Source organism: Pseudochaenichthys georgianus, chromosome 15, assembly GCF_902827115.2.
Source record: "Pseudochaenichthys georgianus chromosome 15, fPseGeo1.2, whole genome shotgun sequence".
NCBI lineage: Eukaryota > Metazoa > Chordata > Actinopteri > Perciformes > Channichthyidae > Pseudochaenichthys > Pseudochaenichthys georgianus.
Window position 1 is genome coordinate 31,146,724 of NC_047517.1, and position 18,744 is coordinate 31,165,467.

At 40.0% G+C, this 18,744-nt stretch overlaps 1 protein-coding gene across 1 annotated transcript in view; it reads right to left on the reverse strand.

Annotated features, from left to right (window-relative positions):
• The window catches only part of oprm1 (opioid receptor, mu 1), a 37,542-nt gene that overhangs the window by 8,781 nt on the left and 10,017 nt on the right, over window positions 1-18,744 (reverse strand). Inside the window, exons 2-4 of the mRNA XM_034101456.2 lie at window positions 5,910-6,259; window positions 4,493-4,668; window positions 3,643-3,821 (exon numbers count right to left, since the gene is read on the reverse strand). Coding sequence (XP_033957347.1) covers window positions 3,643-3,821; window positions 4,493-4,668; window positions 5,910-6,259 — 705 coding nt within the window. The remainder of the gene's footprint in view (window positions 1-3,642; window positions 3,822-4,492; window positions 4,669-5,909; window positions 6,260-18,744) is intronic.

Genomic DNA, 18,744 nt, shown 5'->3' on the forward strand with positions numbered 1-18,744 from the left:
CATGCTGAGTGCATTTGGTTAAAAACGAAAGATATAATTTCAAGATAAAAGGATTTATACTGATCTTTATCAGTTTTTGAAGCAAGATGTGAGGCTGCAGTGTATTAAAAGCCGAGCTGAAATCCACAAACAGTAGGCGTACATATGCCTTAGGGTCTTCCAGGTGTTTAGTGACCGCTATTTAGAGCATCGTCTGTGCCACGCCCTTGCTTGTAGGCAAACTGAAAAGGGTCTAAGGGTGCGTTCAAACCTAATAGTCCGCTCTCTGGTGCGCACCAGACGACAGTTTGTTACATTGTTTCATTTTTCAGAAGGTTCGGTTAGCGTTCACACTGGCAAAACTCAAACGGACTATAAACTTTAAACACAAGTCATGTGCTCGGAAATGCTGTTCAACCATTGGTCAGACATTAAGGGGGTACAAACGCAAATCCCGGCAATTTCTAGCGGAGCCTCCACCATGGAGAATCGGCACTTTCGGCAGGTTATTCTCATGCTGCTGTTAGTCTGGAGATCAACAGACACTAGCGGCCCGCGCATATGATTATATAATCAGACAACGTCCGTTAAAAAACATTATTACATGGCTTTGTTGAATACTCGATTCTGATTGGTCAATTCAAAACACGTGACACGTTTTTAATCCAGAACAGACAGGCCGCTGTCAAGGATTTATTGACCGTTGTTAAGAACGCTCACATCTGCACAAAGAAGTCCGTTCGATTTAACTGTATACAGTTTGGCTGAAACTAACTGACAAGACAAGAGCGACAAGAAAAAAAGTAAAAAAAAAAAAAAGTAACGGGCAGAAACCCTCTTTTTTACGCAGCGGTCCAGACATAGGTCAGACGGCGACACATATTCAGTTGCCAGTTACTTTGGCATTAGGGCAGGGATATCTAGATACTTCCCAAGGTTTGACATAATGAATTGTGCTACTTTTAAAGCAAGCAACGATTTTTTCAAATCTGTAATCAAAAGGCTCCTCAACAACTCTATCGAAGCAGTTCCTGCCGTTGCTACGTTAGTTCAAACAGTAATAACGGACTATTTTTCTTAGCGGATGCATGTCAATTTAAATACATACAACTATTTTTTAAATCAATAAAATCATTTTCTAAATCCACAAAAGCATTTCAATTAATATTGTGAGTCATGTCGTTACTTTGTTGAGAATGTGGCCATGTAATAAGCGGGATAATGTGCAGCATTATCCATGAGAGACATTCTGCAGAGGAGGGGCGTTTCACCGACGACAGGTGTTCTTACTTTTATGTAGCTGACGGAGAATTTTTACTTTACACGACACGGTTCAACACTTAATTCTGCTTTACTCTTTAACTAAACAACCGCGGATGTCTTGAAAGAGTCTTTCGCTAAAGATTTTTGAAGATATCCGCGTTCTTGTGACACGTAAATACTGCGCTTCCTATGTTTTGGTGCGGACTGCGTTCACACCAGCAATGAACCGCTCCAGAGTTCGCAAGCAAGCGCTCCGAGACCACCTATTTTAGCGGACCAGAGTCCGGTTGTTTAGTTCACTTAAGAGGTCTCGGACTGCGTTCACACCGACCCAAATGAACCGCACCAAGCGGCTAAACGCACCAGGGTTCGATTCAACCGGACTATACAAGGCAGGTGTGAACGCACCCTAAGTGTACATCAACCTCTTTCTTTAGCAGCGGCACCATGATCCTCTCAAAACATTTCATGACAATGGATGTCAATGCAACAGGCCTAAAATCATTGTTTACCTTTGGACAAGGTTTTTTGGGGACAGGTTTTATTATTGATTTTGTCCAGATGGTGGGGATGGTGTGAAGATCAACAGATTTTTTAAATATGGGACACCATGCTGATGTCAGTTCTTCTGCAAATGTCTTGAGAAGGAATGCAGAGTTGCCACCTGGCCCTGTGGCCTTCTTAGTACAGGTGTGTTTGAAAAGTGATTGGACCTTTAAAGGGTAAATCACCACCCTTTCATCCTGGTCAGTAGCAGAGATTGTCTCTAATGGCGCATTTCCACTGCAGCGGGTAGCCCCGTTTAAGCGTCCTCAAGCGGCCAGGCCAGTTTTTGGTGGCCTTTCCATATAGCGTAGCCCCGGCTAGCGGGTACTTTTTCCCTCTTTTTCCAGCCCCATAAAATCGTGGTTCTATCAGGCCAGGGCCATGGCTGAACTAGTGACGTCAACACTCTCGACTGCTGATTGGTCAGAGAGAATCGTCAGAGAGAATCGTCAGAGAGAATCGTCACAAGCTCGCGCGCGAGATCATCCCTAGCGTCGCATATCTAGAAGCAAGCTTGCAGCATTTTTGTAAACGGAGGAGCTACAAAAATGGCAACGTCAAAGAAAAGCACACCGTGGTCGACCGAGGAGGTGACGACGTTCCTACATCTCATTGGGGATGATAAAATCCAGCGGGAGCTCGACGGAACAACTCGAAATGTGAAGCCGATCGCCCCGCCTACGCTGCGTTGCTACCCCAGGTCCTAAACTGTAATGGAAATGCGCCACGGCCTCGGACGGCCAGCGACGCAGCCCGAGGCCTGAGCGAGGACACTTAGGGATGCTTAAACGGGGCTACCCCGCTGCAGTGGAAATGTGCCATAAGATGTCTGTACATTCAGAGGAGAAGTCCTTTCAAATCTCATGTACAAGTCATTCAGTTCATTTGCTTTGTGCAGGTCATCGGAGGTACAGAGAGTTTTTTTAGATGGAGTCATATTTGTCATGGCCTTCATAGTGTCCCAAAGTTCCTTGGAGTTCATTGTAGACAAGTTCTGTTCAATAATTTACTTATGTCTCCTTCTAGCTTCTCTGAGCATGTGGTTAAGCTCCTTTTGCACACATTTTCAGTTAGTTTTATTCAGGTTTTTAAAGGCTATATGTTTACGGTTGATGCAGTCCTTAACCTCTTTAGTTATGTCTGGTTTGTTGTTGGGGTTCACAGTTATTTCTTTCTGAGGTATCACATTGTCAACACAGAATTGTATATAGTCAGTTACCATCTCAGTAGCATTATCCACGTCCATCTCATGAAAGATACTCCACTCAGTAGAGAGAAAACATCCTTTAAGAGACTCTATGCTGTCACTAGTCCAAACCTTTACAGTCTTGGTCTGTGGTTTACTACGCTTGAGAACCGTTTTGAAGGTAGGTATTAGATGAACAGTGTTATGGTCCGAGTTCGAAAGCGGGGGTTTGGCTCTACTCACATATGCGTTGTTCACATTTCCGTAAAATTTGTCTAGAATTTTATCTTCCCGGGAGCACCATTGTGTTCTTTTTAACCACATATCTCTCAGAGGGGCGTGGGGAGTGGCTCCTTATTTTCATCTAAAGTAACAGACAGAGAATCAGCCCTTTTGAAACAGGGCTGAAACAGAGGGGATTATGGGTAATGCTACAATGATCTGTTTGATGTTTGGAGCCAAACACTTCAGAGACATGTTTTGTATATATCTGAGACCTGTAATATATTGATGAAAAACAGTATAATAGGGGAGCTTTAAGTTGAGCATCATTTATCAATCTTATTAAGGCTTTATTGATTTCCCCACTTTTTATACATTCACACAAGTACTAATAGTTGTATTATTACAGTGAATATATGTATCTAAAGCTATTATGGGGTGCTTACCTGTTGGTGTAGCCCAAGGCAATGCAGAAATGCCAGGTGATGGTCTGCAGCGTGGAGCTGGGGATGTTGATCAGAGCCGTGATGATGACAAAGATGTGGATAGGGGTCCAGCATACAATGAAGACGGCAACCACCACGAGGACCATGCGCGTGATCCGACGCAGGTTCCTGTCCTTCTCCTGTTTGTGAAGAAGGGTTTTGTGTTGGGGAATAAGTGGTGGGGGAAAGAGGAAGGAAGACAAAGAGGAAAGTAGGAGTAAGAGACGAGGTAGTGAAAATAATAATGATGGAGGAAGGACAGTGAAGTGGAGGATTGGTAGAAAAGAAATGGTCAGAGAGGAATGAGAGGAGAGGTAAAGAGGACAGAAAAGATAAAAAGCATGATGGAAAGAAAGAAAAGTGGTCATGAAAGTGCAGTGGTGGCTGAAGGATAGGAATAGATCATATACCTCCACTTTGATATCCCATTTTCCATTTTTGTAAATACATCTTCGCTTGAATGTGCTCAAGTTTTACCTCCAGCATTTGGTACATTTTCTCAAAAATTACTGTTGTTAGGTCATTTCTTCTTCTACTGCAATGAATGAAAGCTGCACCACAACCTCAGGCTTAAGTTGTTTTTCCCTAATTGCTTTCTCTTGAAGACATTGCGTGTACCACATTGGTATGCAAGCTCTGGGCAGCCTTGCACTTTGCTTCATTTCTCCGAAAGCTAAAAACTATTTAGTTATTGTCTAAATAGCGTAGGCAAGGCCGTACAATTCTCATGTGCATGTGATTAAAACATACGTGTGATCACAGTATGAACTTATTTTGTATCCAATGTAAAAGAAAACAGATTTGTGTTAACCTGGGAGCCCGACAGCATGCGAACACTCTTCAGCCGGAGGATCATGAGGCCGTAGCAGACGGTGATGATGAGGACGGGCATGATGAAGGCAAAGATGAACACGCAGATCTTCAGCAGAGTTTCCCAATACCAGGGGGGGTGAGGGAATATCAGCTTGCAGTCGACAATGCTGGAGGCTGCGCAGGGTGAGGAGACACACACACACACACACACACACACACACACACACACACACACACACACACACACACACACACACACACACACACACACACACACACACACACACACACACACACACGAACACAGTGGAACTTCCTTTTTTCACTAATGCGTTTTTGTACAAGCTAATAACAGTATTTAGGGCTTATGATTAATTTATCAATATTCGGCTCTGAAATATGTCCTTGAATGTTGAAGGTGGCTTGTTCAATGTGCTTGTTTTTTTTGAGACTAATAATGAGAAACAAGATATTAAGTTAATGAAATAAAAAAGGAAGATGCATTAAATCATCCTATTTTAGTGGCTGGAACCGGTTAATTTGTAATAGGAATTTGAATTATCTCTTTTTCTGGTTATTTTGATTGAAAGTGAATATATAAACTTCATGATACCTCAACCATGAAGCAAATAATCCTTTTAAGTGTCCAAAAGTGTTGCATTTAATTCCCTATCTCTCTACCTACTTTTTCTGTCATCTCTTTAAACAAAGGCATAAAAACACCACCGTCAGGTCTGAAAACGTTCTTTTGTGGCACTAAAAAAACAACATCTTTAAGCAGCACACAGGGTTGGAACCTCACCGAGTCAGTAAATCTCTCGCCACCCTCTTTTCCCCAAACACACTTTAACTATTCCATTCGCAATTTTCATCTCCATTACCTCTACAATGCAGGTAGCCTATTGTCTACATGTATGCAGACTTCTATGGGTCTCCAGCCAGACAAAGCATTAATTGGTTCTTTTGTGCAATTTGAAAGAAAAACTGGAGCAATTCTTCTGGTTTGTCTCCTTTTATAAAGCCTGCTGCAGTAGGCCTACATAATTGCTTTTTAAAGCTGGAATGCAGAAGCAAACTTAATTTGTATTCTTCCTGTTTTGTGCCTTCATTTGTTTGCAAGACCTTATGGAACTCATCCTCGACCAAGTAAAGACGGAGATAAATGAAATGACTTATTCTCGGTTGCTACTTCAGAGTTGTATGCTAATTTTCGAGCTCAACATATTGTTGTTGTTAGCTTCAAGGACATTTCTAGGAGAGCTTATTTTATCTATGTATTGTAGTTGTTACAAAAGGTATACAGTATGTGTTCTCATGCGTCACATGCTGAATGTTTAGAGGTGTTTTATGTACAATATAAACACAATTCCTCCTGCAGTGTAGGTACAATAGTTGCGTGTGCGTGTCATGCTTACGAGTGACGGCAGTGGAGGCCATGAACATTACGGGCAGCCCGATGGCCGAGGAGAGGATCCAGTTGCAGACGTTGACGATCTTGGCGTTTCGCGGCGTTCTGAAGTCGAGCGCTTTGACCGGGTGGCACACAGCGACGTATCGGTCGATGCTCATGGTGGTGAGCGTGAAGATGGAGGTGAACATGTTGTAGTAGTCGATGGACATCACCATCTTGCACAGTATGTTTCCAAACGGCCAGGTGCCCATCAGGTAGTTGACGCTCTGGAAGGGTAACGTGCTGGTGACCAGGGCGTCGGCCAGAGCCAGGTTGAAGATGTAGATGTTGGTGGCGGTCTTCATTTTAGTGTATCTGCACACAAATGGTAGATTGATTATGAAACTTTGGGCTAAACTGCACAGACCTGTAAAACAACTTCTACTGCTATTGCTGACTGCATCATCCTGGTTGCTTTGTGACTCTTTGTATTTGATGGTCTTTGCAATCATTATACGTTTCTTTGTAGTGATTTTGTGTGTTTGTTGTCAGTGATTCCTCGTCTTTTTGAAGTCTTCAATCTTTGAAGTCATTTTGTGTGTCCCCGCACACATTTCTCTGAGTAGTCATTTGAGTCTTTTTGTAGTCATTTTGTGTTGGGGTTGTATTTTTATTTATATATACTATCAGTCATCATTTTGAGTGTCTTTGCAGTCATTTTGTGAGTCTTTATGTTTCTCTGTAGTTGTTTTTCTACTCTGCAGTCGGCTCTTTGTCATCATTGTCATCTTAGAAGTGAGTAACCTTTCATTTTCATTTCAATCTTTATTTCGAACAGATTAAAAAAATAACAAATAACAAATGTGAAAAACAGAATACCGTATTGTTAAAATGCAGTATTTATCCACATTCATGATAATATTTATATATTCAACAAAAAAAGTCTTCATATTAATAATAATAATAAAAGATGTGTCCGAAAGGGAGTAGGAGGAAGCAAATGCTTATTAATTCCCACCCCTTACTTGATCAATGATTGTCCTTTAAATCATTATGCAAGTTATTCCTACTTACATTTACATTTATACATACATATACAATAATTTCTCATCTTCAATTACCTTCAATCTCTTAGTCGTGTAGGTTCTCTTTGTACCAATATCTTAAAGTAGTCATTGAGTCTTTTAGTATACATTTAGTCTCCTTTACTCATCTCCTGTGTCTTTGCAAATGTATTGTGAATATCCTCTTAGTTTCTGTGTAGTAGAAACATACGGGATCAAGACATCCTTTGTTTTAACGAAGCTCTTTCACTTTCTTAACAGGAACAGTCACTTCACATAAATGCTCTGGCTCCCTTAGGGCTGATGGACCATTCAATGATTAACTCATGACAGAAAATGAGTAAGATGTACAAAAGAGTGTATTTAGTTGGTTCAGTTTGAGTGAAAGCATTGGCAAACCATCATTTATGTCTCCTTGCCGCATAATGGGATTTTGATATTGTTGCTGACTGAACCTTTTTGAGACTAATTGAAACATCAATTGAGAAATGTCTCCTCCTTCCTAAACAAACAAAACATAAAATTGTCTCCAAGTGAATTATCGCCAGTGTAAACAGGGCTGCTGCAACATCTATGTTGAAACAACAGAATCATTAAATTGTGAGTGTTACCATTGATATATGTGTTACGGCACAGATCTCCTTTAGTTGATTTACCCTAAAAAAAATGTGTAAATTAATCATCTTATTTGTAAACACAAGTAGAACTTAATTTAATGAAAAAAAGCACTTCTGGAAAAAATTAAATAAAAATGTACTCTTCATAAACACACTGTAAATAAAGGAGATGGCACTACAAGGACACAAGTAAAGTGCCAAGAAATTATTTAAATATGTTCAGTTTGTTTCTGGACAGCAAAAGCTTCAATTATTGAACGCCTGACTTTTGAGCACCATTTGCAAGATTTGAATACACAGTCAAAATTAAACTTAAAGGTGGGGTATGTCATTTTGGAGAAACCAGCTCTAGTGCGCTAGAATTTGAAAATACACAGCCGGAAAAAATCTGCCACTTCCTCACAGAGCCCCTCCTCCAACACACGAATGCGCACATGACCAATGAGGGCACGAGATAAGTTTGTGCCCAGATAGAAGGCTGACAGGCAGGTAGGCCATCCAGTCATTTTAGCCGGGCCGGCTAAAATGATTGGTCGTGCTTTTTACAGTACTACGGCTTCCACAGATGAATTTCTTTTAATGTATTTATTGTCAAATCACTTAAGATATTCATTGCTATCGGGATGTTAAGAGCATTCCATGGAATATAACAAAAAGTGTTTCTGAAATAAATTACATACCCCACCTTTAAGCTTTATTTATTTATATATTGCCTTTTGTGCAAATGTACAAGGTGCTTGACAATACAATGTAACAGTACAGTGAACACAACCCATCAAAACGGGTGGATAACACCGATATATATATTTCAGTGGATTAAGATACAAATAAAGTCAAGGTTAAAAAAATGAACTCAGCATTTATGGGAGGCTGTTCTGAGAGGAGGATCAGAGACACTACGTGCTGCCCCCCCCCCCCCCCCCATGTCCAAAGTCATTTAACTCAAAATCATTAACATCATTTAACGCTAGTGTCAGAAGACCAGAGGGATTTAGGAGGAACCATTTATTTGGAGCATGGCCGACAAGTATTCGATGGCCTATGTACGTCAGCAGGAGGTGCCTTTTTGGAGCTTGACAGAGTATTCTGGGATGTTTTGTGAATAATTCAGACCCCATGCATCAGCTACCAGCTCATTTTAGGATAGAAAACTTTTGGACTACAGGAGTAAAGCCCCACAGTCCTTGAAGTCTGAAAATATATCTCAAAGAAATGACTTCCCTTAGGGCTTTCCAGAGCATAATGTCTTAAAAGCTTGAGTTCAGATAAATAAATGAAGAGGTTAATATTGACTGAAAGAACAAACCTGTCGCTCCTCTACTTATCCTCCTCAAAAACCTCGCTTTTACTTTCGATCTTAATGAAGGGGTAATCTTTATATAGTATATCACTATATGGACATCATTATGGTCAACATTGTGCAGAGAAAAGAGGTTGTTCAAAGAGTGCAGAGGATGCTGTGGTGTTTATATGAAACAGGAGAACGAGCGTACAGCCATTAGCGCTGAGGATGGAAGACAGACGATGGAAAGGCTCTTCTGTTTATGTCTCTGCTAACAAAGGAATGATGTTATTGTTGGCTGTCCACATAGCAATGACACGTGGGTGGAGCTGGATAACGTCAAAAAAGGTTTAAAAGCATCTTGCACATCAAAACCTGTAGATTAAACTAAATGTGTAATAAATATTCAAATGTTTTCTCAGATAAACAAATGGCATGCAAAATCATGAATATGTATTAATGCTGTTTCTCTCAGCACAGAGACAGGCTTTTACTTACAGTAGAATTTATTTATTTTGGTTTGGTTTGTGAAGCACTTTGTCTTACCTTTTGTGTATAAAAAGTGATATTCAAATCAAGTTTAATTTATTTAATGGATTGAAAGGTTTAGCCTGCAGTTCAACACCACATCTGAACATTTTAGGAGTCTTAAGGGCAGTACGAGATTGAAATCAAGCTGATTTTCATTTCTCATAATGTTAAATGTGAGAGTGGTTTCTACCCTACCCAGTGAGGTCAGTCTGCCTGCGAGCTATCATAGAGCTCCACAGACGACGAAGACAAAATGTTCTCGTGCCCAATATGTAGAAAAAGGTTCTTAAATGTAATTTCCAAGGCTCAACAGTAATCATACCTGGTAATCCAATGCCATTAGAAACTGCCATGATGTTATTGAGTTAATCTGTACACACAAAGTGACAATGATACAGTACACCCTTTGGACTTGGGTTATTAATCCCTAACTGTCCCTCTATCTCGAGGTAGTTCACTCCTGATCTGTTGCATCCCTCGCTTCAATAATCCTAAATCCTCTTAACAACCAGAGATGACAGTGAGTTCATTACATTCTGATTAACTTTAACACAGACAGCTTAGTGTGTTTGTTATTTCAGGCTTTATTTGAGCGGGGACCGATGAGCCACCTGGAGATACAGTAAGAGCTGTCGCGCTGCACTGAGCTGTGTGCTGCTTGACTTTGAGGCTGTCGTTAACACGGCTGCTGGTGTTTCTCCAGTGTGTTGTATGTCTGAGGCTTACTGTGAACGTCCTGAAATTAACTAAATGAGGTGTTGTATTAATGAGTTTTCATCTTTTATTCATTCCTAGCCCTTGAGGTTTTGTCACACTGATTGCCACATTATTGTCAGCATGCTTTGATTATATAATAGCAACATTTCTTGCACTCTTTATTACTCTACATTTCTGAAACCTGATGTATATCCAAAAATAAATAAGTATAAATGTACAGAAGAATTGACAATTTACTTCCTAAGCATATTCTTGTTGGCATATTATGTTATGATAGGTAATTTTTCCAGCATTACACTATTGTGTGCAATAAAGACAAGAAATATTTGATTCATTAACCGCACCAACACTGGTAGAAGTTGCTGTGCCAGGTATAAAACGTGGTGCATTTGGTGACCCACCATTTCACACTGGTCTGCAAAGGCTAAAATCCCAATTGGACTCCTTTTATTAACGTACATCCGTGTCATAGTGACGTCAATATGTAACACTGCTCCTCACTGGCTAGCGCTCCAGCACATTGTAAGTGATGGGGGCAAAGGGGTTGGGACATCCAATCAAAACAAAGCTGTCCAGCTAACCAATCAGAGCAAACTGGGCTAGCGTTGTATCCTTCCCACCATCTCTATGGGTCCGTCTCAGGTCGATTAAATGGAATCCTTGCTTCCCTCACTTGCGTCGTTTCCCTGCGTCTAGTCCCTCCCACCAGGGAAGCATGGAGGGACGCAAGGAAACCACGAGAAGCAGGGAAATGAGTGTTAAGAGCAATGGGACGTCCTTTCCTCAGGAGCGTCACGTGAAGCGACGTCCGTTTGTGATGACGCCGCACAGCTGACGTCTGACAGCAGCTCTGTCCCCGCCACACATTTACTGACACAAACATTTGTATCATCTGTTGCAGACCCCAATAAATAAAATAAAATAAGAACTCATTCTCAAAAAAGATAAACGCCATTCTTAAAATGTATAAACGAACAATAGTTTGATTAATATTGATTAGAGTGCACAATAGACATAAAATAATTGAGAGAAGAAAAATAGATATATTATCTATCAAAACCCAGTTAGATTAACATTCATTGGATTGCACACTTTGTTTGTTTGTGTGGATATGTAGCACATTAACATTTTAATAGCACTTAATGACTGACTGAATGGAAATGACAATAAATGAAAATGTAAAACGAAAAAAGCGATCATGAAAATGTTTCCAATAAATGAATAAAATGATTTTTGACCACTTTGTTGTTCAGATATATCACATATTTGTAACTAAATGATACATTAATTGAAACAAAACACGGTAAACTGAGGAGTGACTCCCGTGAGGTTCATGTATTTTCTTCACTCCGCTGGGAAACTGCTCTCATGTCAAGAAGCACAGTAAGGGGGCGGGGCGAGTGTCTGAGGATTTCATCGGAGGATGGTCTGGTGGTTCCTCGGTGATAGCTCCTCCATTATCGCTCCTCGTTCCTCGATCGTCGGTCCTCCGGCAGAAATAAGCGCCATGGGACGGTACTCAAGATGGCGCAGACAAATCGACTTCCGGTGATACAGAGGAGCGAGGAAATGAAAATAATCGACCTGAGAAGGACCCTATGGGTGCATCTCACTTCTCTTATTTTTCATTTCCTCGCTCCTCGGTCTCGGTATCACCGGAAGCTGATTTGTCTGCGCCATCTTGAGTACCGTCCCATGGCGCTTATTTTTGCCGGAGGAGCGATAATCGAGGAACCACCAGACCATCCTCCGGTGAAATCCTCAGACACTCGCCCGCCCCCTTACTGTGTATCGCTCACTGATTGGACGATGCAGCGCATGCACTGATCTGGCTGCTGTCAGACATCAGCTGTGCGGTGTCATCACAAACGGACGTTGCTTCATGTGACGCTCCGGAGGAAACAACGTCCCATTGCTCTTAAAACTCATTTCCCTGCTTCTCGTGGTTTCCTTGCGTCTCTCCATGCTTCCTTGGTGGGAGGGACTAGTCACAGGTAAACGACGCAAGTCAGGGACGCAAGGAAGCATTATGCAGCTTATGCCTGCAGTCTCCTCTTGGATTTCAATGAACTCTGGTCCTCCATCTTCTTTGTTGGTGTTATCATGTAACGTGGTGTTTTTTTTTTTCAAGCATTCATCTTTTGGCTTTTATGGATAGAGGATCGACAGGAAATAGGTGGAGAGAGGGAAGATGGTTTGTATCCACAAAGTAAAAACACAGCTGATCAGTATTGGCGGCTTTAGACCTGAAACTTCTGTGTCTATAATTACAGATTTAGTCAATGGTTAATCAGTGGAATTACTCTACTCATAACATACACTTAAACTCATTTTTTAGTTAAACCTTATTTGGTTGTACTTTAGATGCATATCCCGTCCATAGTAATACATTGCGTTGCTTCAGTGTTGTTACTCCTGTCTACTTCTCTTAAGATTGGGCGTGCAGAACGACATCTACTAAAAGGTTTTAGTTTAAACTAATGGATTGTGAAGGAAAACTATTTGTTTTGCAATAGATTCTGACCGTAAATAAATGTATCCTCATTATGTTGTTTTACAATTTATTTAGGTTGGCATTTGATACGAGTGAAGACAGATTTCCCGTTGCAATTAGGTGACGGAAAAAAATCAATTTCTTTCAAATTCAAAACACCTTGACAAATGAGCTGTGCATAGCTTAAATGACTGTTGTGTCATGTCAATTGGCAACATTCATTACAGTTACAACATAGATTTTTGCTGAGGAAATGTAACACAATACAACATTAATTGTCCTGCCAGCAGCAATCATTTGATTAGAATCTTTCATAAAGAGGATACATATCTCCCCCAGACCGTTTCTCATTTTGAAAGAAAACTCTGACTAGAAGAAATTGAACCTGTCTTCATTCCACACAAATACGAGGAGAACAGCATTGTCTCGTCATATTTCAGCCAACAGAACAATTACAAATGTTTACTGGAAATACTTAGCCTATTATTGACAGTTAGGGAAAGTGACAGTGAAGCCACAGAGACCATTTGAGTAATCTTCATTTTGCCTCGGTGAGGAAAACAACACTTGAAAATAGAAATTGCACGATCCGTCTCTAAATTACCTTGACTTAGTGTTTCCTGGACCACTGAACCAAAGAGGCGGCAGATAAATGTGCCGTATTGGACTTTAAATGATCCATAACAGTCCATTCAGGGAAATAATGTATAATTCAAAGCTTTCCATCTACCCATTAGCTGTGGTTCCCACCTTGGGGAGTGAGATGCATTCTTATTCCTCCTGTTTCTCCTCTTTATTTCCCCTTGATTGAGAAAAACAGATTCAATTATTGACGGTAATTGTCCCTGAGGCCATTCTGATGAGAAATTGATTTTACAAACTCACAAGTACCAGTCAAAAGAAGAAGAATTCCAGCCATACTTCATAGCCAGATCCATTATTTAACATTCAAATTATAATTGGGTTGTTTAATGTGCTCAACAGAGCTCAATGTGGTCTTTTGGACAAAAACGTAATTATAATAAAGTACATTGGCTTTGGCTTTGCTACAACTTAAGACCCATACTAATCTTATGTAGGCTGTATGACAAATTACTGAAACTAAAATCACAATAACCTCTAGCCCAGCTTCCTTATGAGCCTCATCTGTTGCTGGAACTGTAATGTGGAAACCCAGAAGCAGCTTTATAGTCTGCCATTTTTCTTGTAAATGACAATTTCTTTACTCTGTTCCGCCCTTATGAAGTTGATCTTAATGAAAATACATTTACAATACATTTAGACTTTTGCATAATTGGAATTAGAGAAGTTACCACCTTTTTAATCGTACATATAAATGCCACATTTCAGTATCAACCGGCTTATTTGGTTTATATAGCCTGGCAATGTGACAGATAAAAACTAAAAAGACCCATTGGTGGCCCTAGTGAAACTGGAGGGTATTACCAAAGTTATTAAAATTCATCCTTAGAGATCCATGTTCTGCACCAAATTTGGTTACAATACATGAGACATTTCTTGCAAAACCACAAATGATATTTTCATGTTGGCAGCAGAGAGAGATACCATTGGGATTTATTGTCCCGTAACTATGGATGTCTGTACAAAACAGGTGCTGAGATATTTCCGTGACTGTAGATGCTTGGGCGAATGTTGTCACATTTTAAATTGCGATAACACAATAACAGACCTATTTGATATCAGTGACATGAATGTTTAGACACTGAAACTAGTTGGCGCTGTGTGTGTCGTTGGGATGAACCAGGGTGACCCCAGCTGTTTGGTTAAACAAATAGCTTTCCAATTATTTCTCGCTGCCAATAATCTACAATCCTTGAGTTCGATTCCCCACCAGGGAAATGTGAACAGGACTGGAGAAAATACACCTAGCTTCTTGAGTTCAATTACTGACCAGAACACATGAGGGATGAAACAGGACTGAGAAAAAACACCCAGCATGTCCACAGTTCATGAATATGGTACACTCCATTCAAATGTTCCTGCTGTGCCAATGTTAATAAGTTCATAACTGTGTGTTGGACACTGTATATATAAATTGTTGAACCGGGCTTCACCATGGCAACCAACGCAACACGGCAGAAGTGTGTTTTGTTTCGTGATTAAATAACAGCAATAGCACATTAAAAATCATGAGGCAGCCACGAAAGACAACATTGATGTCTCTAAGGCCAATCAAAAAACACGTGGCATGAATGTGTTGCAGGTTTTCTTCCTTCATATCTTCCTATACTCACACTATATGATGCTGTCTAACGGGTTTAACATCAGGCAGTGAGTGTTACGTCTTCTCTTCAATTCTTCACATGCCCTAAACAAGAATATAAAATCTTTAACCTAATTAAGTTTTCATTTGCTTCAGTTAAAGGTGGGGTAGGTAAGTTTCAGAAACCGGCTTGAGATACACTTTTTGTTATATTCCATGGAATGCTCTTAACATCCCGATAGCAATGAATATCTTAAGTGCTTTGACAAAAAATCCATAAAAAAATTTCATCTGAAGAAGCCGTAATACTGTAAAAACCAATCCGTTTAGCCGGCCGGCCATAACGGCGGAATAATAAAGAGATTTTTGCGTAGCATAACAGATAGTTGGAATGCACATTCCACATCGCAAAAACTCTGTTCAAACATCAAAAGTTCAGCTCGGTCTGGAATCAATGGCTATTACTTGTCTTATTCATAACTTTCATAATTCCAGAGATACATCCCATAATTCATCACATTTTTAACATGGAAGTCAATGGAGAAACTCTTCAGACTTGAACAATCTTCATGCAACTTCAACTGCTAACTGCTCCTTCATACTTTCACTCAGAAACCTCATTCCAACTTTAAAATGTTACACATCTTTTTGACATTATTCGTCTCACACAACCTTTAAATCTGATTCGTACTTTTAGAGATATTAAACATTGTTCAGACCTTGGTAAAGAGGCCTTCTTCAGATTTTAGAGTGCATGATGTCACAGCTAGAGTGGAGGACAGATTTAATTTTGCCTTCATATTTTCTTTTAAACCTGCCATAATTCCCAAACCCTAAATTCTGAGACATCATTTTTCATGAGAAACGTAGGAAAACATCTCGTAGCTTGAAAAATTCCAAAATATTAAGCAAAAATAATTGAACAAAATGCCTCTTGAGGGCATGAACTGAAGTGACAAAAACTTTCAACATGACTCCATTAAACCCCATTGTAAATTCAGCCTCATCAATCCCCACCACAGCAGCCGCACACCTTTAGTTAATCTGCCAAAAAGGCCACATTATCATTCCGAAAGTACACAAAAAGTACACTTCAGATGCTCAAGTTCCTTGACATGCTTCACGCTTTGAGATTTCACCGATATCTGTTACGGTTCTTCAACAAAACGTTCACATGTAAGAGGTTTATCTCTCATTCAGAACAATGAAAATGCTCTCCTCTCACTGATCACCATGGAAACCTTTGATCTCTGGACACGTCGTTAGCTCAAATATAAACACCTGTGTCATGGAACACAATGATGTCATAACTCCAACTGACATGCTCAGAGCAGCAGACTGCCCTCAACAGCTCAACATCAATTATGGGGTGTCATCATATGCCGTTTCCATGGAAACGCATCCCTCGGCATAAAAGACGATATCGCTATACATTAACTCCTATGAAAATGTTCAAAAAGTGCTCAAACTTCACATGTGTGCTAACAGTCCAGCCGTGAAGACATCTACGGGACAGTTTTGAGATTTCTTCAAATGCCGTTGCCATGGCAACACAATGCTCGCCATGAAATACGGTTTTATCATAACTTCAGTGAAAAATGCTCCAAATGGCCCAAAACTTCACAGGTTTGGTAACGATGCAGCAATCAACGCATCTAAGCATATTATGGGATGTCATCAAATGCTGTTGGCATGGCGACAGATCATTCGAAATCAAGTTAGTTCAAAAGTTTGCAGTTCAAATATTCTGCTGCTTTTCCAAGCCTTTTTACTTTCTTTTCTTCTCTCATCACACATTCAAGCCCCCAGTGTTCATGTATCATTTCAATCTAAATTCTTCACTTTCTTCTTACACATTACATTTCAGCATAGCAGTTTAGCGTCAGCTTTTCAGCATAAAGCATTCCCACTAGCAATTTCTTCAGGAATTGCGTTCTCTAGTTATAGTTTAAAGCTCATGCCTGCTCATGTTAGCTGGTTTAAAATAAACATTTTCTCTTGGTTTTGTTGAAAGGCGTGGTGTTTAATGTGTCAAATAGATAACTCTGGAATGCTAACAGATACAAAGAGATGAATGGTGGCTTGACATTCAAAGCCAGCCTATCAACACCAGTGTGGACTTTGTGTGTCTAAATTTGGAACAAGGCTTGAGTGAATCAACAGTCTTGTCAACATATTTCAACAACTGTCAAGATGAAACCCACACACTCGTGGCCAACAGTTATAGACAGAAGCTGATTCATTTGCATGGCTTTTGTTACACAGCAAGATAAACATGATTCATCATTGCTCTGCGATGCTGGTGTATGTGAAGCCCCGTATGATTCATGGGCTGCTGCTGGGTGCAGACAAACTATTAAGGCCGGGTTGCAGCAACAGAGACTTCTTATGTGAGCAGACATCTGGAAGCCTCTTGGCTCGGACCAATAACATCGTCCATGCACACAGCGGGGCGTGTGATTGATTGGCGAGCGCCGGCTGTTAGCATGTCTGGCTGCTTAGCTCGGGTAAAGGAGATCTGTGTTTACTACATGCATGTAGTATTAATGTTGGCGTGCAATATGGATGATTCTCAAACACTGTATCAATCGCAAAGACCGTTTTGGACTGATTGAGTTAATGATATACCTGTCAAATCAACGCACTAAATCACAGTGATGACGATGTAAAATCCAATATTGCCATGAACATATCTTGTTTATTGATTCGCCAAATTACTCAGTGACCTTACTGGCCCAGAGGGATAAAGGGATAGTCAACCTAATGTAAGCAGTATGGCAATATCTCAGTATGGAGAGATTACTCTGACCTGCTGGTGATACTAGATGAAAAGTCTAGGGATCACCAAACTATCATGTGGGGATCATAAAAATGTACATAATTTCATGGCATTATATCCTGTTGAGATTTTTCTGCTTCTAACCATGCGCTATCATGGCTTAAATGCCCCATAAATAAATAATATACACAAAGCATGATTAGCATGTTATGTTCTTTGCAAGCAACAAACTGTCACTGTGCAATTACAAAAATATACTTTAGCCAAACACGCATACAAAATAGTGTATGGACACTGGAGATGTATGCTGCAGGAAACTTTCTATATACTTTTATTTCTCGCCTGAATCACCACAGCTATTGTCCTCTAAAGCAGAAGGCTACACTTCTCAGAACTACTTTTAAAGCATAACGGTGTTTAAAACTGGCACTGTTAGTTTCTAATGAAGTTTTCTTTTAATTTGCCTCTCAAGAGAATCATTCGATTTTCATTTAATGTCATTATAAAAAAGTAGAGTCGACTTACAGGATACGTAATTTAATGTAGTTTATGTTCTATTTAATACTTGGTGTAATAAAATACTTGATATATTATGCATTACTCTTGATAGTAAAACACTTATCATAGAATAATTTGTCATCAGAGCCGTACATGATGTGAAGATGTTATTAGGACTTCAGAGTGTTAAGGCCAACCTTTAGGTTTATTTCTTTTTTTATGCATTAGGCTGCATTTACACTCAATCAGGCGCTGCAGAGATTTGCACAGTGTTGTGCGGCAGTGAGTGACACTAAAAGTATCCATTAACACCAAGTGGCTGCACATGGTTTAATGTCTTTGTACTCACTTATAAAAGGGTTTCGGCCTTGGACCTGCTTCATGTTGGGTCGTCTTAACACCTCTGGATAAACGCACTTCTCACATTTATATAATTTGCAGGAGTGGTGTCTTTTGTGCCTACTGTGGTGTGAATGTCCCTTATATATACAGTGGGGCAAAAAAGTATTTAGTCAGCCACCAATTGTGCAAGTTCTCCCACTTAAAAATATGAGAGAGGCCTGTAATTGTCATCCTAGGTACACTTCAACTATGAGAGACAGAATGAGAAAAAAAAAATCCAGAAAATCACATTGTCTGAGTTTTAAAGAATTT